This window comes from Hemitrygon akajei, unplaced genomic scaffold (genome assembly GCF_048418815.1).
Source record: "Hemitrygon akajei unplaced genomic scaffold, sHemAka1.3 Scf000071, whole genome shotgun sequence".
Lineage (NCBI taxonomy): Eukaryota > Metazoa > Chordata > Chondrichthyes > Myliobatiformes > Dasyatidae > Hemitrygon > Hemitrygon akajei.
Genome location: NW_027331957.1, coordinates 4,408,422 through 4,431,790, shown reverse-complemented (window position 1 = coordinate 4,431,790; position 23,369 = coordinate 4,408,422). Strand labels below are relative to the sequence as shown.

Genomic DNA, 23,369 nt, shown 5'->3' with positions numbered 1-23,369 from the left:
GTGACCATACAAAGGCGGATGAAACCACGAGCGGTAAATGCGTACGGTTATTTTCCGCAGACTTGGAGAATCGAGGAACAGAGCGCACAAGTCTAAGGTGAGAGGGGAAAGGGATTTAATTGTGGAGCGTGAGACAACCTTTCATTGCCCAGATGGTGGTCAGCCTATGGGACGAGCTGACAGAGGAAGTGGTCGAAGCAGATGCATTAGAAACTTGGACACTTGGGAGAATGACACTGACCGCTCCAAAATGACGTCATTTCTGCGAACTCTGACCTGTTTGTGCAGTGGTTGACAGCCTGCCGGGACCCGAGGAAATGGGAGAATCTTCATCCTCATCGATGCGGGGTTCCTCTTTCCGAAATTTCAGCTCGGTGTAGATGGAGTTCAGACCGTCTGAGAGAGAGAGTCGGACAGGCAGATTAGGAAGAGATTGAGAGCGGTAGAGAATGGGAGAGGGAGAGGTCAGAGACGTGGAGACAGAAAGAAGGCGAAAGGGATGGACAGAGAGGGGAGAGCGCGATGTGGGCATTGGACAGGGAATACGAGAGAAAGAATGGGGAGTAAAAAGGGCAGAGCAGGCAGACAGTGTCGTGGAGGAGCGGAGTGAGAGGCGTGAGAGATTAATGTACGGGAATAAGAAGAGAAAGAGAGGGAGGGTGGAAGTGGAAGAGGGATGGGGAAGCCAGAATTTCAGTGAGAGGGGAAAGAGCAAGGGGGAGAGAGCGTCGGCGACCGGCAGAGAGGGGGTGAATGGAGAAAGAGAAGGCGTGGAGGGGAGATGAGCGGCAAACTTAGGGACAAAGAGAGGTGGGAACCACGGGCGCGCTTGACGGTGGTATGAGTGAGCAGAAAGAGCGCGATAGAGTGCGAGAGGGAGATCGAGAGTGATAGAGACAGTGACTGTGATAGAAGAGAGACGGGAGGGAGAGGGGGCAATGACAGAGGGCGAAGAGATCGAGACAGTGGGAGACAGTAGGGGAAATACTGTGAGGGAGGATCAGGGGGAGGGAGGGACAGAGGAATCGAGATGAGAGAAGGGGAAAGGGAAAGGAGAGTGGTGTAAGAAAAGGGCGAGGGGTTACGGTTTAATACCGAGCTCCTTCTCAGCGTCTCACCCACAGTCCTGCTTCCCCACCACAAGGACACGAATCTAACTGATCTCCAACACCCCTTCCCCACATCGCTTACTCCTCATTGCGCCTTCGTCTGCATACCATGCCATCTTCCCACAGCACTCCATCCACACTCCATCCCACGGCTCAACCTCTAATCCACCCCTCCCAAGGCACAACACTCCGCAACGATTGTCAAAGAGAGTTCCCTCCTCTACGCATCTCTCACGCGTTCCCTCCGTGTTATTCTCAAACAGGGAATCATTAGGGTCAACTGTACATTTGCCCTGAGATCTCTCGACAGGATTGGACACGTCCCCTAAAGAGTGACAAACTAACAAAGATGAAACTGACCTCGATCTGTCCGGACTCGGGTCGACGAGAGTGTCTTGAATATAACTTCCGCGTACGATGCATCAGGTTCAACTGGGGGAGAGAAGATTGAGGGTCAGGCACAGAGTGAAGCTCTCTCCGCACGGTTCCATCACACACTCCCGGGGTCAGACAAAGAGTGAATCTCCCTCTACACCGCCCCATCACACACTCCAGGGTCAGGCACAGAGTGAATCTCCCTCCGCACAGACCCATCACTCAATCCCGGAGTCAGATACGGAGTGAATCTCCCTCCACACCGTCCCATCACACACTCCGGGGTCAGGCACAAAGTGAATCTCCCTCCACAAAGTCACATCAAACACTCCCGGGGTCAGCCACAGTGTCACTCCCCCTCCAAACCGTCCCGTCACAGACTCCCGGGGTCAGACACAGAGTGAATCTCCTTCCACACAGTCCCATCACACACTCCCGGGGTCAGACACAGAGTGAATCTCCCTCCACCCCGTCCCATCACACACTCCCAGTTTCAGACACAGAGTGAATCTCCCTTCCCACCGTCCCATCGCACATTCCCGGGGTCAGACACAAAGTGAAAATCTCTCCACACCGTCCCATCACATACTCCCGGTGTCAGGCACAGAGTGAATCTCACTCCGCACCGACCCATCACACAATCCAGGAGTCAGATACAGAGTGAATCTCCCTCCAAACCGTCCCATCACACACTCCGGGGTCAGACACAGAGTGAATCTCCCTCCACAAAGTCTCATCACACACTCCCGGGGTCAGACACAGAGTGAAGCTCCCTCCACACCGTCCCATCACACACTCCCGGGGTCAGCCACAGTGTCAATCCCCCTCCAAACCGTCCCGTCACACACTCCCGGGGTGAGGCACAGAGTGAATCTCCCTCCACACAGTCCCATCACACACTCCCGAGGTCAGACACAGAGTGAATCTCCCTCCACCCCGTCCCATCTCACACTCCCGTGGTCAGCCACAGTGTCAATCCCCCTCCAAACCGTCCCGTCACACACTTCCGGGGTCAGGCACAGAGTGAATCTCCCTCCACACAGTCCCATCTCACACTCCCGGTGTCAAACACAGAGTGAATCTCCCTTCCCACCGTCCCATCGCTCATTCCCGGAGACAGACACAGAGTGAAAATCTGTCCACAACGTCCCATCACACACTCCCGGTGTCAGGCACAGAGTGAATCTCCCTCCGCACCGACCCATCACACACTCCCGTGGCCAGATACTGTGTAACTCTCCCTCCACAGCGTCACATCACACATTCCCAGCGTCAGACACAGAGTGAATCACACATCACACCGATCCATCACACACTCCCGGGGTCAGACACAGAGTGAATCTCCCACCCCAAGGCCCTATCACACACGACTGGGGTCAGACACCGAGGGAAGCTCCCTCCACACTCTCCTAAGTTGGCGTTTGATAATACGATAAAAAACGGGGCAGAAGCCGTCCTTGAGACTGGTGGGACGTGCTTTCGTACCTTTCTCTCCGATGGGAGGGAGTCCGGCTGGGTCGGGTCGGGGTCTATGGTTATGCTGGCTGCTTCACGGAGACAGCAGGAAATGTAGACAGTGTCCACGGAGAGAACATGTCAGATTTCCATCTTTGAAGTAAGACAGCAGGGCGGCTGATTAGGGCAGTGTACCAGACGTGATGGATAGGGACTTTAATGAGATATTGTTGGGCTGCTCTGTATAAGGGGCTGGGGCCAGGGGAGATTAGACTGATCGGTTTGATTGCGGAGAACCTGTTTGGCCTGATTGGTTCGTAAACATTTACACTGACAAATACTGTCACAAGATCCCAGATGATAGATCACTCTGGGTGTTGGAGGAGAGGAAGGGATGGATGAAGAAAGAAAGGAGCGGTGAGATAGGGAGGGAGGGCGGAAATCCGGAGGGTGTAAGTTGGAGGAGGGAGAGAGATACTGGATGGTCTGAGACCCAGGGAGAGCTGATGGGCTAATTTGCTCGGGAAGGACTGATCAGGAACGGGAAGTAGATGTAATCTACCTAGACTTTATCAAGGTCTCAGATGGTACACTGCTCTGGTGGATGATGGTACAGGAGTCGGGAGATCACGTTGCAGATGTACAGTGACGCCGCTCTTGTTCAGTGCTGGTCGCCCTGATGTAGGAAAGGCCACTGTGCTGGAAGGTTTATGAGGATATTGGACTCGGGGGAGTGAGGCATGGAAAGAGGTTGGGCAGGTCGGGACTTTATTCCTTGGAGCGCAGGGGCGACTTTACAGAGTTGTATTGAACCACGAGGGGCGCTGGCACGGTGAATGAGCACAGACGTTCCTCAGGTCCGGGGTATCGGGGACCAGAGGGCACAGGATTGAGGTGAGAGTCGATGGCGTGGAGAGAGAGAAATGAGGGAGGGAGGGGAGTTAGACAGAAGGAGATAGACAGCGGCGAGAGAGGGGGGAAAGATAAAGAGAGGGGAGGGAATAAGGGTGGAGCGAGGGACAGAGAGTGGGGCGGAGGCAGAAGAGTGGGGAGATGGAGAGAAATAAGAGCTAGATAGCGAAAGGTTTGTAGGAGAGTAGTTGGGGAGAATCGGGAACCGAGTAGAGGAGGAGATTGCATTAGCAGAGGGACAGAGAGAGAGAGAGAGAGAGAGAGAGAGAGAGAGAGAGAGAGAGAGAGAGAGAGAGAGAGAGAGAGAGAGAGAGAGAGAGAGAGAGAGGGAGAGAGAGAGAGAGGGAGAGAGAGAGAGAGAGAGAGAGAGAGACATGAGGGAGAGACGCAGAGAGAGGAGAAACACAGGGGGACAGCAGAGGAGACAGAGAGGAGGAGGTAGCGACAGGGGCGATGGGCGGGAAGATTGAAAAGAAAGAATGGGGAGAGAGAACGGAGTGTGAAAGGCGGAAACAGAGGGGGAGGGACAGGGGGGAGTGTCGGGAACAGTGGGATGGCAGAGAGAGGTCTGAGGGTGGGCGAAAGAGAGGGGGACTGAGAAGGGAGAGTGAGAGGTGAAAAGTGGGATAGGGATGGGGAAGAGAGAAGAGAATTTGAGAGAGAGAGAGAGAGAGAGAGAGAGAGAGAGAGAGAGAGAGAGAGAGGAGAGAGAGAGAGAGAGAGAGAGAGAGAGAGAGAGAGAGAGAGAGAGAGAGAGAGAGAGAGAGAGAGAGAGAGAGAGAGAGAGAGAGAAGAGCGAGGGGAGAGAGCGTCGGGGAAGGCAGAGAGGCGAAGATAGGGAGGAGGTGAAGGCGCGAGGGGAGTTGAGGAGCAGATTTGGGGACAAAGCGAGGTTGGAAGACCGGAGGGGCGGTTGGGAAAGATGAAAGGGAGCGGAGAGGGGGGGAAAGAGCGCGAGGGGGAGAACGAGAGTGGTAGAGACGGTGACTGTGATAGAGGAGAGACAGGAGGGAGAGTGAGCAATGAGAGAGGGTGAAGAGAAGGGGACAGTGGGAAACAGTGGGCAAAACGTGGAGAGAGAGGAGGGGAGAGTGAGAGCGGAGAGGGTGTGAAGAGGTGAGGGAGGGGACAGAAGGGGAAAGAAAAAGAGAGTGGGATTAAGAAAAATGAGAGACCGGTTCTCGATTTATACCGCGCTCCCTCCTTACCGTACCTCCAACTGTGACCCATCTCACCCCATCGACACGGCGCTGACACATCTCCGCACCCCCGTCCCACGGCGCTCGCTCCTCATCGCCCCTTTCTCCACAAGGCACATCCTATGCTAACTCCCCTCACCGACCGTTCTCACAGCACACTCTCCTCAAGCCAGGCTTCGGCGCTCCCGCTATACCGCCCCTCCAAGGGTGCTCACTCCATCACGGCACCCTCCCCTCCGTCCCTCCAACAGAGTTCACCCCCCTCCACTTCTCTCCCACGCATTCCCTCCGTCTTCTGCTCAAACAGGCAATCATGATGGTAACTGAACTTTAGCCCTGAGATTTCTCGACATGATTGGACATATCAGCTAAACAGGTTCAAACCAACAATTTCTCGACATGATTGGACATATCAGCTAAACAGGTTCAAACCAACAAAGATGAAACTGACCTAGAGCTGGCCCGACCCGGGGCGCCGAGAGGTTCTTGAAATTAACTTCCGCGTACGATACATCAGGTTCAGCTGGGGACAGAGAGCTCCCTCCACGCCGTCCCTTCACACCCCGTCGGTCAGAAACAGGGTGAAACTCCCTCCACACTGTCCCTGCCCACCCCATCGGTCAGAAACAGAGTGAAACCTCCAACCATACACTCACTTCACACACTCCCGTGGACAGATATAGTGTGATGCTCCTTCCACACCGGTCCCCGTCACACATTCTCGGGGTCAGACACAGAGTGAAGCTCCCTACACTCCGGTCCCACCACGCACTCCTGTGGTCAAACAGAGTGTAAAACTCCCTCCATCCGTCTGATCACATACACCGGGGATAAGCTGCAGAATAGAGCTGTCGCCTGTCTCTCTGCTACACTCACCTCGGGAAGGAGGACCGTGAGTCCGTTTTTTCCCACGTTTACATTCATGTGACTCTCGTCCATCCTGCCAAGGATTTTCTGCGTCTCTGAGCTCACATAGGGGAAGCAGCCGTTGTCAGAGGAAGCCTGTGTTAACAAGTGGGTTAGACCGGTACCAGCCAACGCCGGATGAAGAGCTGATGAATAGAGGAACCGAGAGCTGGGGCAGGAAGCGCGGGGAGCAGAGAGATTGGGGTGTACCAGAGGGTGGTCGTGAGAAATGAGAGTGGTTGGAGGAAGAGTAATGAGAGTGGGGAGAAAGAGGGGAGGATTCGGGTCGGGTATAGATAGAGAGGTGGGTGACAATGGACCAGACTGGGGAGAAGGGAGGGAGAGAAGGGGCATGTGGAGAGAGGAGGGCGAAAGTAGTGATGGAGATGGGGGAAAATGAGCGGAGAGGGTGAGACTTGGTGAAATGAAGGTCGGAGAGTTGGAGAGTGATTGGGGAGAGAGGGTCGGTGAACGGAGCAAAGAGAGTGAGATCAGGATGGAACAAGACAGCGGAGAGGAGGAGAGGAAGGATGGAGATCGGGGTGGAGATGGAAGAGGGATTCTGGGAGGACTGAGGGAATGTGGAATCGAAGTAGGAACAGAGGAAAAGAAAGGATTTGGTGGAGGTGAGCTGAGGACGGAAGGCAGGAATGAGGAAGAAGGGAGCGTCCGAGGGATTTTTTCACTCATACAGAGCCCTCAATTATCGGGGACAGATGCACCCCCAGCTGATTCCTGTTTTGGAGGATTGGATGTTCCCACTTCTCCTGCTCATGACTCCCTGTCTGCAAGGAAGCAGGGCAGCAGGAAAACCACCTAAACCCAAAGGTGTGATTAAACCCCTTTCCCTCCCAGTGAGGTGAAAAGCTCACCTCGAAACTCCTTCCCTCAACAGGCTTTCCTCGCTTTCCTCGTCCAGTGGGGCACTCTCTCGCTCTGTCTTACCTTCTTCCCTCTTCAACCCTCTTGCTTCTCTTCCTCTACCTCCTCTCGCCCACCTTTGCCCCACTGTCTCATCTTCCCCATTATCTTATTCCACTCTCTCCCCCCATCTGCCCCTCACTTTTTCTTCACTCCACGACCAACACTCCTGTCGCCCTGAGACACAGATGTGCTTACACACTCACAGATGGTTTCTGTATTCCCCCCGCCCCTTCCGAATGTCCACCTTCATCTACTTCGGCCCTTCTCCACCCCTCCGAGCATCCCCTTCTCTCCCACCACACGTTCTCCTTCCATGTCCCTCTTTTCCCTCTTCCTTTCGTTTCCCTCAATCACTTTTTCTTTATCCCACCCTCGCCTGGCACTGGCTCCTTCAGTCCCTCACCTCCCTCCCGCACCGCAACGACTTCCCTATCATGCACCTACCCTCTCCAGTTCTTCTCCCCTCTACAACTTTTTTCTTTATCCGATCTCAACCGCTTTATTTCCTCCCTTTTCCCACATATTTCTCATCCACCTCACTTATTCCTTCACTTCTCCTTCCTCTCTGGATTCCATGCTTCCTTACTTTCTTAATAATCCTTCCAGGGATACCTTATCAAATGCCTTGCTGAAATTCATATACCCTACATCTACTGCTCTTCCTTCATCAATGTGTTTAGGTCACATCCTTAAAATATTCTAACAGGCTTGTAAGGCACGGCCTCCCCTTGCCAAAACCCATGCTGACTATTCCCAATCGTATTAAGCCTCTCCAAATGTTCATAAATCCTGCCTTTCAGGATCTTCTCCATCCAATTACTAACCACTAGTTTAAGACTCACTGATCTATAATTTCCTGAGCTGTCTCGAACACTTTTTTGAATAAAGGAACATCATCTGCAACCCTCCAATCCTCTGGAAACCTTCCCGTCCTCCTTGATGTTGCAAAGATCATCACCAGAGGCTCAGTAATCTCCTCCCTCGCCTCCACAGTAGCCTGGGGTACATCTCATCCGGTCCCGTCGGACTTACCAACTTGATGCTTTCCAAAAGCTGCAGCTCATCCTCTTTCTGAATATCAACATTCTACAAGTGATCGTTATTATGACCCAGATCCTTTTCCATAGAGAATACTGAAGCAAAATATTCATTAAGTTTTCTAATATTTCCTCCGCTTCCTTATTACACTTTCTGACTGTCACACTTGATAGTCCTATTCTTTCGCGTCTTATCCTCTTACTCTTCACATACTTGAGGAAAATCTGGGGGTTTTCCTTAATCCTGCCCGCCAAGAATTTCTCATGGCTCCTTCTGCCTCTCCTAATCTCCTTCTTAAACTCCTTCCTGTTAGCCTTATAATCTTCTAGATCTCTAACATTAGCTACCTCCCTCAACAATTTAGTAAGCATTTCTTTTTCTTCTTGACTAGATTTAGTGCAGCCCTTTGTACACCACGGTTCCTGTACCCTGCCATAACTTCCTTCTCACATTAGAACGTACCAATGCAGAACTCCATGCATAGAACTCCAGAACTCCAGAACTCCAGAACTACTATGCAGAACAAATATCCCCTGAATATTTGACTCATTTCTGCCGTCCTTCTCTGAGAACAACTGTTTTCCAATTTAAGCTTGCAGGTTCCTATCCGATAGCCTAATAATTCCACTTACTCCAACAAAAATCGTTTCTAACTTGTCTGTTCTTATCTCTCTCCGATGCTATTGTAAAGGAGTTAGAATTATGATCACTATCTCCAAGAATCTCTCCGACTGAGAGTTGTGACAGCTGACCAGGTTTATTTCCCAATACCAAATGAAATGCAACCACATATTGTGTCATGAAACCTTCCTGAACACACCTAACAAACTCCACCTCATTTAAACTCCTTGCTCTGGGGAGATGCCAATTGATAGTTGTGTAATTAAATTCTCCCCATCACGACACCTTTGTTATTACTACACCTTTCCAGGATCTGTTTCTCTATTTGCTCCTCGATATCCCTGTTACTATTGGGCGGCCTAAAAAAACACCCGGCAAAGTTATTGACCCCTTCCTGTTCCTAACCTGCACCCATAGAGACTCCGTAGAAAAAACCCTCCACGGGGTCCACCTTTTCTGCAGCCCTGACAGTATCACTGATCAACAGTGCCACGCCCCACAGCTCTTTTGCCTCCCTCCCTGTCCTTTCAGTCATATCTGAACCCCGGCACTTGAAGTAACCATTCCTGTCCCTGAGCCATCGAAGTCTCTGTAATTGCCACAACCATCATATCTCCAAAGGAGATAATGATCACACACTACCCTCCTTATCATAGCACTGGAGAAGGATGGGGACAGATAAGTCAGCAAAGCGTTTAATTGGAGTAGGACAAAATATGAGGCTATCAGGCAGAAAGTTGGAAGCATAAATTGACCAAAGACAATGGGTGCAGGAGTAGGCCATTCGACCGTTCGAGCCAGCAACGCCATTCTCTGTGGTTATGGCTCAATTGTGATCAATTGTTCTCAGAAAAGTTCGAAAAAATGTGGCCGTATTCAGAGGCAATTCTGCATAGGTATGTTCCAATGAGAAAGGGAGAAGCTGGAAGATTATAAAGCTAGCAGGGGGAGCCTACGAAAGAAATTAGGAGAGCCAGAATGGGCCATAAGAAGGCCTATTAGGAAAGGATTAAGGTAAACTGCAGGACAATCTATAGGTATGTGAAGAAACAAGTGGATAAGACTAGAGAGTTTTGGACGAATCAAGTGTGACAGTGCAAAAGTGTGTATGGAGCAGGAAGAGAGAGCAGAGCTCCATAATGAATACTTCGCTTCTGTATTCAGGTGGATAAAGGATTCTGGCGATTGTAAGGATGACAGAGCGGACTGAAATGCTTGAGCATGTAGATATTAATAAAGATGATATGCTGGAGCTTTTTGAAAGCATCAATCTGCAAAAGTCGCGGGGAAAGGAAGACCAGACTACTGTGCGAACGACGGAGGAGATTGCTGAGCCTCTGGCGATGATGTTTGTATCATCAATGAGGATGGGAGAGATTCCGGAGGGATGGAGGTTTCTGGATGTTGTTCCCTTATTAAAGAAAGGGGGTAGAGATAGACCAGAAAACTATAGACCATTGAGTCTTACTGTAGTGGTTGGTAAGTTGATAGAGAAGATCCTGAGAGGCAGGATTTATGAACATTGAAGAGGCATAATATGATTGGTAATAGTCAGCATGGATTTGTCAAAGGCAGGTCGTGCCTTACCAGCCTGATTTTTTTTTTCGAGGATGGGACTGAACGAATTGATGAAGGTAGCGCAGTAGTTGTAGTGCATTTTGATTTCACCGAGCATTTGATGATGTTTCCCGTGTAAGGAGACACGTGGCCCACGGAGACATTGTTTTGTGGATCCAGAACTGGCTTGCCCCACAGAAGGCAAAGAGAGGTTGCAGTCGTGTCATATTCTGCATGGGAGCCGGTGAACAGTGGAGTTCCTCAGGGATCTGTTCTTCGACCTCAACTCGGACGTGATTGCATGAATGATTTGGATGTGGATCTGGAGCTGTGGTTCTTAAATTTGCGCATGATACAAAGGTTCGGGGTGTTGTAGATACCCCCCAATTATTAGGTCTGTCAGAGCTTGCAGCGGGGCATCATAGGATGCAAATCTGGGCTGAGAAGTGGCAGATGGAATTCCTCGGGTAAGCTTCAGGCTTTTACTTTTGTCGGTCAAATATGATGACAGAATATGGTATTAATGGTCAGACTCTTGGCAGTGTGGAGGATCAGAGAGATCTTGGGGTCCGAGTCTACAGGACACTCAAAGCAGCTGCGCAGGTTGACTCTGTGGTTAAGAAAAGCATACGATGTATTGGCCTTCATAAATCCTGAGACTGAGTTTACAAGCAGAGAGGCAATGTTGCAAATTTATAGGACCTTGGCCAGACACTACCTGGAGGACTGTGTTCAGATCTGGTCGCCTCTCTAAGGGAAGGATGTGGAAACGATGGAAAGGTTGCAGAGGAGATTTGCAAGGGTGTTCCCTGGTTTCGGGAGCATGCCTTATGAGAATAGGTTATGAAAAATTCAGCCATTTTTCCATGGAGAGTCAGAGGATGAGAAACGGACCTGATAAGGTGTATCAGATGATGAGAGGCTTTGATCTTGATGTGCTAGAGATTTTGGAAATCATCAAGTTGGAAAGGTCTCCGATCCCGGATGAGATTATCCCCAAGCTACAATGGCAGTCGAGGGACCGGCTTTCTATTGATATTTGCATCATCAATGGAGACGACGGAGGTTCCGAAGGATTGGAAAGTTGCGAATATTGTTCCTTGATTTAAGAAAGGGAGCAGAGATAGCCGAGGAAATTATAGACCAGTGAGTCTTAACTCAGTGGTTGGTAAGTTGATGGAGAAGATTCTGAGAGACAGATTTATGAACATTTGGAGGAGTATGATATGGCTAGGAATAGTCAGCATGGCTTTGTCAAGGGCAGGTTGTGCCGTACGAGCCTGATTGAATTTGATGAGAATGTGACTAAACACATTGAGGAAGGAAGAGCAGTAGATGTAGTGTTTATGGATTTCAGCAAGGCATTTGATAACTTACCCCAGGCAATGATGATTGAGAAAAGTAAGGAGGCATGGGATTCCAAGGAGGCCATTGTTTTGTGCATCCAAAACTTGCTTGCCCACAGAAGGCAATGAGTGGTTTTAGACGTGGCATATTCTGCATGGAAGTCGGTCACCAGTAGGGTGCCTCAGGAACCTGTTCTGGGACCCTAACTCTTCGTGATTTTTTTTTTAAATGACCTGGATGAGGAAGTGGAGGGTAGGGTTAGTAAGTTTGCTGCTGACACAAAGGTTGGAGGTGTTGTAGATAGTGTGGACAGCTGTCAGAGGTTACTGCGGGACATTTATAGGATGCAAAATTGGGCTGAGAAGCGGCAGATGGATACCAACCAAAGTGGTTCATTTTGCTAGGTCAAATACGATGGCAGAATATGACATTAATGGTAAGACTCTTGGCAGTGTGGAGGGTCCGAGTCCATAGGACGCTCAAAGCAATTGCGCAGGTTGACTCTGTGGTTAAGAAGGCGCATGGCGTATTGGGATTCATCAATCGTGGAACAAAATTTAGACGCCGAAAGGTAATGTTGCAGCTATATAGGACCCTGGTCAGACCCCACTTGGAGTACGGTGCTCAGTTGTTTTCTCCTCACCCCAAGAAAGGATGTGGAAGCCACAGAAAGATTGCAGAGGAGATTTACAAAGATGCTACCTGGATTGGGGAGCATGCCCGATAAGAATAAGTTCAGTAATGTCGGCCTTTTCTCCTTGGAGCGACGATGATCAGAGGTCACCTGATAGAGGTGCATAAGATGATGAGACGAATTGATAGTGTGGATAATCATCAGGCTTTTTCCAGGACTGAAATGTTTGCCCCAAGAGGACACGGGTTTTAAGGTGCTGGGGAGTAGGATCACAGAAGATGTCGGGGTAAGTGTTAGACGCAGAGAGTGGTGAGAGTGTGGGATAGGCTGCCGGCAACGGTGGTGGAGGCGGATACAATAAATTCTTGTAAGAGACTTTTTTTATAAGTACCTGGAGCTTAGAAAAATATAGAGCTATGTGTAAGCCTAGTAATTTCTAAGGTAGGGACATGTTCGACGCAACCTTGTGGGCCGAACGGTCTGTATTCTCCCTGTAAGTTTTCCATGTTTCTGTATTCCATCCATAAAGCCTCACTTAGAAAAGTTGTCTTGTCTGTTCGGACTGTGTTTTGCTGTGACATTTGCTCAGCCCCTGTAATGTCACCCCTCCTCCTGTAATTCTGCCGTTTTCTTACGTCTAAAATAGGGAAACCCGAAATATCGTGCTGTCCTGCTTGCTCCTCCTACACCCCAATTCTCAATAATGGCTACAACATCATATTCACTGTGTTGATTCATGCCCGGAGCTCACCTGCCAGTCTTTAAAGCTTCCTGCATTGAAATATACGGTGCTCAGGGCACCAGTTGCATGATGCACAAACTTTTGATTTCTGACTTGTTCTGAGGTCTTAACAACATCAATCTGCATATCGAATCCGCTGTCTGCTCTCGAACGCTGATCCCCTCTCCCTGCAAATCGAGTTCAAGAACCTCTTCCAAAAACTCTCATGCACAGTACTGAGAAAGCTTCCGCTAGGATATCAGTTTCCCTTCAGTTTATGTGTAAACCGTCTTTCATCTCTTCTGTAGTCATACCACGTTCTTTGGAAAAAATCACAATGAATTTTCAAGCCCTCCCACCTACACAGTAGCTACAGCCACATGCTAAACTGTATGGTCTTCCTATGTGCTGGGCACACTGGGACGGGTGGTGGTCCCGTCCTTTAATTTAATAGCTAAATCCCTGACCTCCCTCTGCAGAACCACCTTCCCATACATATCGATTTCATTCGTACATATATGAACCAGGGACGTCGAGCCGCTCACTCACCCAATTAGGAATCATAGAATCTTTTTGCAATTGCTGTTGAGCCTCTTTCTATTGCACTTAAGTCAACTACATTATTTCAAGGTGTTAGGAGAAGGGTCACAGAACATTTCCATTGAAATCCTCTCAATTCACATCTAACCCTGTCGTGCTCTCCACCCTCAAAATGTTCAATCAATTTCGTGCCACTGTACTTTCACATCAGTTCAGTTTTGGGTCCCATTCATAGAAAACATCTATTTCTTCCCTCCACACTCGATTCAGTTTTAAGAACAACGGGATTTGAAATGTCTTATGCGCATTAAGGATGTGAGCACTGATAATATATATAATAGCTTTGATAACCTGTGCAGTAAATATGGCCTTCCGTATAATCATTTTTTTTCAATATCTGCAGATTCTCCACTTTGTCAAGGAAAAATTTTTCCTCTTTTCCTGATCTACCAGCTGCTATGTTGTGGGACAAACTCACTCTTAGCTTTAATAATAAAGGGTTGATCTCTGTACAATACTCTCAGCTGATGTCATTTGGGAGTTCACGATCTAAACAAAACTACAGCTAGCTGGGAGGATGACCTTGGTGTCGATCTGGCTGAGGAATATTGATCAAAAACACTGAATAGGGTTCATTCCTTGTCATTATGTACTAAAACTCGGGCTCATACAATTTAAAGTTTTACACGGAACATTTAATTAAAAACCAGGCGTGCTGACATATATCCTGGGACAGACGCTGGCTGTGATAGGTGTTCCTTCTCACCGGTTGGTTTAGTGCATGCATTTTGGTCTTGCCTTCGGCCTGATTTTCAAAATTATCAATGAGGTTTCGGGGGTGACACTGAGACCTTGCCCGCTTATATCTGTATTTGCTGTGGCAGATGATGTTTTGTGTTTAAATGCAAACCAGTCGGATATCATTTCACTACATCACTTTTGGCCCGTAGGAGAATCTTGTTGGTCTGGAAATCTGCCACTCCCCCATCTGCTGCTGCTTGGTTAGAAGACGTAATGTTTTTTTTCCTGAAATTAGAAATGATTAAATTCACTCTGAGGGCGTCTGTGAGAAAGTTCTATTCGAAATGGGGACATTCCTTGTCGTATTTTGGGAGTCTTAAGGAATTACCTGCTGGTTGAGGGCATTTGATTGTACTTGGGAAGTTGCTTCCCTTTTAACACGCAGTTGGTTTACCTCACAGGGTGGTTGATGAATTGTAATATGAGTGTATTCTGGATCATCTGAGATGTTGAAAATGTGTGTGGGACTTCGTCTTGAAGTAGTTATGGGGGTATGGCTGTGAAATGTCCGTACTTGTTTTTGTGAAGTATTGTATTGTAAATACATTAACTGTTATTGTATGTTCGGGGAGGGCGGGTGAGGGAAGGTTTGTTTATGGGTAAGACTCAGTAGCAAAATGGAGGAAAATGTAAACCATTATGTATTCTATATTGTGTCGCTCCTTCAGCAAATATATTATAAAAAAAGAATCATTGAGAAGAAATGGTGTGCTGTGACAAGAGGAAGGAAGGGGAGGAGAGTGGAGGGCCACAGAAAGGGTGTTCAGATTCAGCTGTTAGAGCAGAACTTATGAGGCACCATTTTCTTGCTCCCTATTTCTGATGGGAGTCAGTTTAAATGCCGAAATCCACTGACCCATGGCCAGGAGTCACAGACAGAGAGAGAATCCCTCCCTACAATCCCATCACACACTCCTGGAAACATACACTGAGTAACGCTCCCTCCGCACCGATCCATCACACACCGCCGGGTTCATACACAGAGTGCAACTCCCTCCATATTGTTTTAACACACACAGAGTCAAGCTCCGTCCATACCGGCCCATCACGCACTCCCGGTGTCAGACACAGAGATAAGCTTCCTCTACCCCCGTCAGATCACACACTCCACTGCCGATGTTAGATACAGAGTGAATATCCCTCTGCACCGTCCCATCACACCACTCTCTGTCAGAGAGAGAGCGAATCTCCCTGCACACCGCCCCGTCACACAGTCCCGGGATCAGACACAGAGTGAATCTCCCTCCGCACCGTCCCATTACGCATTCCCGGCGTCAGACACAGATTGAATCTCACTCCACACCGTCACATCACACACTCCCGGGGTCAGACACAGAGTGAATCTCCCTCCACACCGTCCCATCACACAATCCCGCGGTCAGTCACAGAGTGAATCTCCCTCCACACCGTCCCATCACATACTCCCGGGGTAAGGCACAGGAGTGAATCTCCCTCCACACCGTCCCATCACAGACTCCCGGGGTAAGGCACAGAGTGAATCTCCCTCCACACCGTCCCATCACACAATCCCGCGGTCAGTCACAGAGTGAGACTTCCTCCACACAGTACGAACACATTTCTAGGGTCAGAGAATCAGCTCCCGCATCATCACAACACACTCTAATGGAGTGAGAAAAAGTGCGCAACCCCCCTCCTCCGTTCTCCCCACTCACCAATACCCAGTATTTCGACACTCCTGTTGACTCATATTGAGTGTGCCTCTCAGAGATGGCGTGTGTTTGTGTGAGCGGATAGTGCGCTGCGGGTAGAGGAAATAGGAGGAGGAGAGTACAGGCGAGAGCAAGTGTGTTAAGGTTGCAGACACTGAAGCAAGTGGTGTGGAAACTTACAACCAGCCTGTGCACGCAGAGGTGTGAACAGACTCAGAACTTTTGATAGATATCCAGTGGAAGGGGGGATGGTGTAATATAAGACGTCATTTCTCCCTCATACTCCCCACAATTGCCTGTGACACAGAGAGTGAGGAGAGTCGGGAGAGGTGGGGGGGGGGGTGGGGAGAGGCCGATATTTGGAACGTTTTCTTCGGCATTCACTAAGGAGGAGCAGTGAAAGAAGTGCATGGAGTATAGCCCACATCTAACATATAGAAAGGCTTTGAGGAAAGAGAAGCAGAATAAATGGTGTAAAGGTAGTAAGGTAGAAGGGGTAAAGTGTGTGTAGTTTAATGCAAGAAGCATCAGAAACAAAGGTGAGGGAACTGAGAGCTTGGATACCTACATGGAATTATAATGTAGTGGCCATTACGGAGACTTGGCTGACACCAGGGCAGGAACGGATTCTCAATATTCTTGGATTTCATTGCTTTAAAAGGGATACAGAGGGGGGAAATGGGAGGAGGAGTGGCATTACTGGTCAAGGATACTATTACAGTTGCAGAAAGAGTGGATATGTTGCAGGATCCTCTTTTGAGTCAGTATGGGTGGAAGTCAGGAACAGGAAAGGAGCTGTTACTCTACTGGGTTTTTTCTATAGGCCCCCTGGTAGCAGCAGAGATACCGAGGACAGATTAAGCGGCAAATTTGGAAAGGGGCAAAAATAACAGGGTAGTTATCATGGGTGATTTTAACTTCCCGAATATTGATTGACCACTTGATTAGTCCCAAAGGTTTAGGTGGGACAGATTTTGTGAAGTGTGTCCAGGGATGGATTCCTGTCACAGTATGTTGAAAGTCCGACTAGGGGAAATGCCATACTAGATCTAGTATTAGGTAGCGATGCGGGTCAGGTCACAGATCTGTCAGTGGGTGAGCATCTGTGGGACAGTGATCACTTCTCCCTGGCCTTTAGTATTAACATGGAAAAAGGATAGAATCAGAGAGGAGAGGACATTTTTTTAATTGGGGAAGGGCAAATTATGAGGCTGTAAGGCTAGAACTTGCGGGTGTTAATTGGGATGATGTTTTTGCAGAGAAATGTACTACGGACATGTGGTCGATGTTTAAGGATCTCTTGCAGGATGTTAGGGGCAAATTTATCCCGGTGAGGAAGATAAAGAATGGGTAGGGTGAAGGAACCATGTGGGACAAGTGAAGTGGAAAATCTAGTCAGGTGGAAGAAGAGACCATACATGAGGTTTAGGAAACAAGGGTCAGATGGCTCTATTGAGGAATATAGGGTACCAGGAAAGGAACTTATAAGGAGCTGAGAAGAGCAAAAAGGGGACATGAGAAAGCCTTGGCGAGCAGGGTAAAGGTAAACCCCAAGTTAATCTTCAATTAACGGACTGGTGCAGAGCAATCAACCTGTCACTTAATGCGAACAAAACAAAAGAGATGGTTGTTGACTTCAGGAGCGCACGGAGCAACGACACCCCGCCTCAACATCGACGGCTCCTCGGTAGAGATCGTCAAGAACACCAAATTTATTGCTGTTCACCTGACGGAGAATCTCACCTGATCCCTCAACACCAGCTCCATAGCAAAGAAAGCCCTGCAGTGTCTCTACATTTTACGAAGGCTGAGGAAAGTCCATCTTCCCCCCCCCCCGCCCATCCTCATCACATTCCATAAGGATTGTATTGAGAACGTCCCATCACACACTCCCGGGGTCAGACACAGAAAGATACTCCCTCCGCCCCGTCCCATCACACTCTCCCAGGGACAGACACCGAGGGAAGCTCCGTCCACACATTCCAATTACACACATCCCGGGTCAGACAGAGTGAAACTCCCCCCACAATGTCCCATCACACACTCCCGGGGTCAGACACAGAGTCTTTCGTTCTCTATCTCTCTGTCTGTCTATCGGTATCTCCCCCCCCCCCCCCTCTCTCTCTCACTGTCTCTCTCTCTTTCTCAGTCCTTAAGTTTAGGACCGAGGGATGGGGGATTTTACCTCACCTTTCCTGCTGGTCAAAAGCTGGCAGAAGAAATCGGGGGGTAGAGAGGATTTTGTTGAGGGTGTAGGCATTCTTGAGGACAGGTTGTCTGGATGATGAACAGAAGGGAATACGCGTTTATCCTAGGATTCAACGTTCCAATGCAACTCCTGGACATTTAGACGACATTGTGATCAGTCCGTGTTCATCTTCTGATATTGATCCCAAAGAGTCTTCCAGTCCCGGTCGAAAGTGATCGGAGAGTGAAGAATCTCTGTCAAGAAACAAAGAAATGCTTACGACAGGGTTCATAGAGCAAGTAATGTTAGAGATCGAGAAGATTATATGGCTAATAGGAAGGAACTTAAGTTGGAAATAAGGAGAAGCCAGAAGGGCCATGTAAAGCCTTGTCCGGCAGGATTAAGGAATTTCCCAAAGGATTCTACAAATATGTGAAGAGCAAGAGGATAAGACGTGAAAGAATCGGACCCATTAAGGATGACAGTGGGAAATTGTGTATTCAACCGGATGAATTAGCAGAGGTACTTAATGAATACTTTGCTTCAGTATTCACTATGGGAAGAGGATCTTGGTGATAGTAGTGATGACTTGCAGCAGACTGAAAAGCTTGAGCATGTAGATACTAAGAAAGTGGATGTGCTGGAGCTTTTGAAAAGATCAAGTTGGAGAAGTCGCCGGTACCGGATGAGATGTACTACAGGCTAACATGGGAGGGGAGGAAGGAGATTGCTTGCCGAAAAAATCGTGAATTCCTGCTTGTTCCTCTTGCCACCCTATTCCAAATAATGGGTCCAATATCATATTCAATGTGTTGATTCATGCCCTGAGCTCAACTGCGCTTCTTAGAAGTTTCCTGCGTTGAAATATACGGAGCTCAAGGCACCAGTCGCATCATATACAAAGTGTTGTTTCCTGGCTTTTTCTTAAGTCCCAACAACATGTCTCCATGTCGACTCCGCTATCTGCTCATGAACTCTGAATCCCATCCCCCCATGCAAATCGAGTTCGAAAACTCTCAACCCTTGTACTGCCTAACCTTCCGCTAGGATATCAGTTCCCCTCCAGTTTATGTGTAAAACCGTCTTCCATCTCTTCTGTAGACATCCCCTCGTTCCTTGGAATAAACACAATGAATTTTGAAGCCCTCCCAACTGCACCGTAGCTTGAGCGACGTACTAAACTGTATGGACTTCCTAGGTCCGGGCACACTTGGACGGGTGTTGGTCTTGTCCTTTAATTTAATAGCTAAATCCATGACCTCATTGTGCAGAACCACCTGCCCATACATACCGATTTCATTGATACATATATGGACCAGGGAGTCCAGCTGCTCACTCACCCACTTAAGAATCACAGAATCTTTATGCATTTGCCATTTGAGCCTCTTTCTATTGCCACTTTAGTCAACTACATTATTTCAAGGTGTTAGGAGAGGGGTCACAGAACATTCCCATTGAAATCCTCTCAATTCACATCTAACCCTGTCGTGCTCCCCCACCCTCAAAATTATTAATCAAGTTTCGCTGTCACTGTACGTTCACATCAGTTCAGTTTTTGGGTCCCATTCATAGAAAACCATCTATTTTCTTCCCTCCACACTCGATTCAGTTTTTAGACAATGAGGTTTGTACGGTCTTTTGCGCATTAAGGATTTGTGCACTGATAATATATTTAATAGTTTTGATAACCTGTGCCTTCCGCATGATCATTTTTTTCAATACCCTTCAAATTCTCCACTTTGTCAAGAAAAAACTTCCCTCTTTTCCTGAACTACCACCTGCTATGTTGTGGGACAAACACACACTTAGCTTTAATAATAAAGGGCTGATCTCTGTACTATACTCGCAGCTGATGTCTTTGGGAGTTCAAGATCTAAAAAAAAAACTACGACCAGCTGGGAGGATGACCTTGTTGTGGATCAGGCTGTGGAATATTGGGCAAAAACACTGAATAGGGTTCATTCCTCGTCATCATGTGCTAGACACGGGCCTCATACAATTTAAAGATTTACACAGTACATTTAAGTAAAGCCAGGTGTGATGACAGATATCCTGGAACAGACGCTGGCTGTGACAGGTGTTCCTTCTCTCCCGGTTGGTTTAGTGCATGCATTTTGGTCTTGCCCTCGGCCAGGTTTTCAAAATTATCAGTGAGATTTCGGGGGTGACACTGAGAATTGCCCGCTTATATCTGTATTTGCTGTGGCACATGACGTTTTGGGTTTCAATGCAAACGAGTCGGATATCATTTCACTTACATCGCTTTTGGCCGGTAGGAGAATCTTGCTGGTCCGGAAATCTGCCCACTCCCCCATCTGCTGCTGCTTGGTTAGAAGGCGTAATGTTTTATTTTTCTGAAATTATATAAGATTAAATTCACTCTGAGGGCGTCAGTGAGAAAGTTCTATTCGGAATGGGGGCCTTCCTTGTCGTATTTTTGGGAGTCTTAAGGAATTACCTACTAGTTGAGGGCATTTGATTGTATTTGGGAAGTTGCTTCCCTTTTAAACGCATATGGTTTACCTCACAGGGTGGTTGATGAATTGTAATATGAGTGTATTCTGGATCATCTGAGATATTGTAGATGTGTGTGGACTTCGTCTTGAAGTAGTGTGGGGCTATTGCTGTGAAATGTCCGTACTTGTATTTGTGAAGTGTTGTATTGTAAATACATTAGCTGTCATTGTATGTTCGGGGTGGGCGTGAGAGGAGATTTGTTTAGGTATAATAATCAAAAGCAAAAATGGAGGAAAATGTAATCCATTATGTTTTCTATATTGTGTTCGTTTCTTCAGCAAAATATATTATTAAAAAAATCATAGAGCCGGAATGGAGTGCTTTGACAAGCGGAAGGAAGGGAAGGAGTGTGGGGGCACAGAAAGGGTGTTCAGATTCAGCTGTTAGAGCAGAACGTGTCAGGCACCATTTTCTTGCTCCCTGTCTCTGAATGGAGTCTGTTTAAACGCCGAAATCCACTGACCCTTGGCCAGGAGTCAAAGACAGAGCGAGGATCCCTCCATACAATCACATCACCCACCCCTAGAAACATACTCTGAGTAACACTCCCTACGCAACGATCCATCACACACCCCCGGGATCATACACGAGTGCAACTCCCTCCATATTGTTTCAACACACACCTCCGGGGTCACACACAGAGGGAGGGCTCCGTCCACACCGTCCCATCACCACACTCCCGGTGTCAGACACAGAGATAAGCTCCCTCTACCCCTTCATATCATACACTCCCGATGTTAGAATACAGAGGGGAATCTCCCTCAACACCGTCCCATCACACACTCCCGGGGTCAAACACAGGGTGCATTCCCTCCACACTGTCCCATCACACACTCCCAGACACATGTGTGAATATCTCTCAGTACCGTCCCATCACACACTCTGGATGTCAGATAGAGAGTGAATCTCCCTCCACACACGCCCCGTCACACTGTCCCGGGGATACACACAGAGTGAATCTGCATCCACATCGTCACATCACACCAGTCCCGCAGAGTGAGACTTCCTCCACACAGTACGAACACATTTCTAGGGTCAGAGAATCAGCTCCCGCATCATCACAACACAGTCTAATGGAGTGAGAAAAAGTGCGCAACCCCTCCTCCGTTCTCCCCACTCACCAATACCCAGTATTTCGACACTCCTGTTGACTCATATTGAGTGTGCCTCTCAGAGATGGCGTGTGTTTGTGTGAGCGGATAGTGCGCTGCGGGTAGAGGAAATAGGAGGAGGAGAGCAGCGGCGAGAGAAAGGGTGTTAAGATTGCAGACACTGAAGCAAGTGGAGTGGAAACATACAACCGGCCTGTGCACGCAGAGCTGTGAACAGACTCAGAACTTTTGATAGATATCCAGTGGAAAGGGGGAGGTGTAATATAAGACTTCATTTCTCCCCTCATACTCCGCACAATTGCCTGTGACACAGAGGGTGAGGAGACTTGGGAGAGGTGGGGGGGTGGGGAGAGACCGAGATTTGGAGCTTTTTCTTCGGCATTCACTAAGGAGAAGGATATTCACTAAGGAGGAGCAGTGAAAGAAGTGCATGAGGTTACGCCAGATCTAACATATAGAAAGCCTTTGAGGAAAGAGAAGCAGAATAAAGGGTGTAAAGTTAGTAAGGTAGAAGGGTTAAAGTGTGTGTATTTCAATGCAAGAAGCATCAGGAACAAAGGTGCTGAACTGAGAGCTTGGATACATACATAGAATTTTGATGTTTTGGCCATTACGGAGACTTGGCTGGTACCAGGGCAGGAATGGATTCTCAATATTCCTGGAATTCAGTGCTTTAAAAGGGATACAAAGACGAGCAAAAGGGGAGGAAGGGTCTGAATTACTGGTCAAGGATACTATTACAGTTGCAGAAAGGGTGAGAATGTTGCAGGATCCTCTTTTCAGTCATTATGGGTGCACGTCAGGAACAGGAAATGAGCTGTCACTCCACTGGGGGTATTCCATAGGCCCCCTGGTAGCAGCAGAGATACCGAGGTGCAGATTGGGAGGGCAGATTTGGGAAAGGTGCAAAAAAATGTACAGTGTTGTTATCATTGGTGATGTTAGCTTCCCGAATATTGATTGACACTTGATTATTTCCAAGGGTTTAGATGGGACAGATGTTGTTAAGTGTGTCCCAGGATGCATTTCCTGTCACGGTGTTCTGACAGACCGACTGCGGGGAATGCCATACTTCATCTATTTAGATGGTCCACCCACTGACAGATCTGTGACCTGACCCGTTCGCTAACCTAATAATAGATCACCGCTTCCTGGCCTTTAGTATTAACATGGAAAAGGCTAGAATCAGAGAGGAGAGGAAAACTTTTAATTGGGGAAGGGCAAATTATGAGGCTTTAAGGCTAGAAGTGCGGGTGTGAACTGGGGTGATTTTTTTCAGGGAAATATACTATGGACATGTGGTCGATGTTTAAGGATCTGTTGCAGGATGTTAGGCGTAAATTTGTACCGGTGAGGAAGATAAGGAATGGTGGAGGTGAAGGAACCATGGGTGACAAGTGAAGTGGAAAATCTAGTCTGGTGGAAGAAGACCAGCATAAATGAGGTTTAGGAAGCAAGGGTCAGATGGGTCTATTGAGGATATAGGGTAGCAAGAAAGAAGCTTAAGAAGGAGCTGAGACGAGCAAAAAGGCGGCATTAGAAGGCCTTGGCGAGAAGGGTAAAGGAAAAACCCCAAGGAATTCCTCAATTATGTAAAGAACAAAAGAATGACAGGAGTGAAGCTAGGATCGATTAGAGATAAAATTGGGAAGATGTGCCTGGAGGCTGTGGAAGTGAGCGAAGTCCTTTATGAATACTTCTATTCAGTGTTCACTGCTGAAAGGGAAATTGAGGACGGTGAGG

At 48.1% G+C, this 23,369-nt stretch overlaps 1 protein-coding gene and 1 long non-coding RNA gene across 2 annotated transcripts in view; both read right to left on the bottom strand.

The window, feature by feature from the left end:
• Nucleotides 1-23,369, bottom strand: part of LOC140722158 (C-type lectin domain family 12 member B-like) — a 309,106-nt gene that overhangs the window by 7,843 nt on the left and 277,894 nt on the right. Inside the window, exons 3-4 of the mRNA XM_073036948.1 lie at nt 1,470-1,541; nt 277-396 (exon numbers count right to left, since the gene is read on the bottom strand). Coding sequence (XP_072893049.1) covers nt 277-396; nt 1,470-1,541 — 192 coding nt within the window. The remainder of the gene's footprint in view (nt 1-276; nt 397-1,469; nt 1,542-23,369) is intronic.
• On the bottom strand, nt 5,953-18,243 carry LOC140722162 (uncharacterized). The gene is made up of 3 exons (XR_012097548.1): nt 18,000-18,243; nt 14,271-14,364; nt 5,953-6,052 (listed from the first exon to the last, which is right to left on the bottom strand). It is a non-coding gene; the product is annotated as an uncharacterized lncRNA (long non-coding RNA).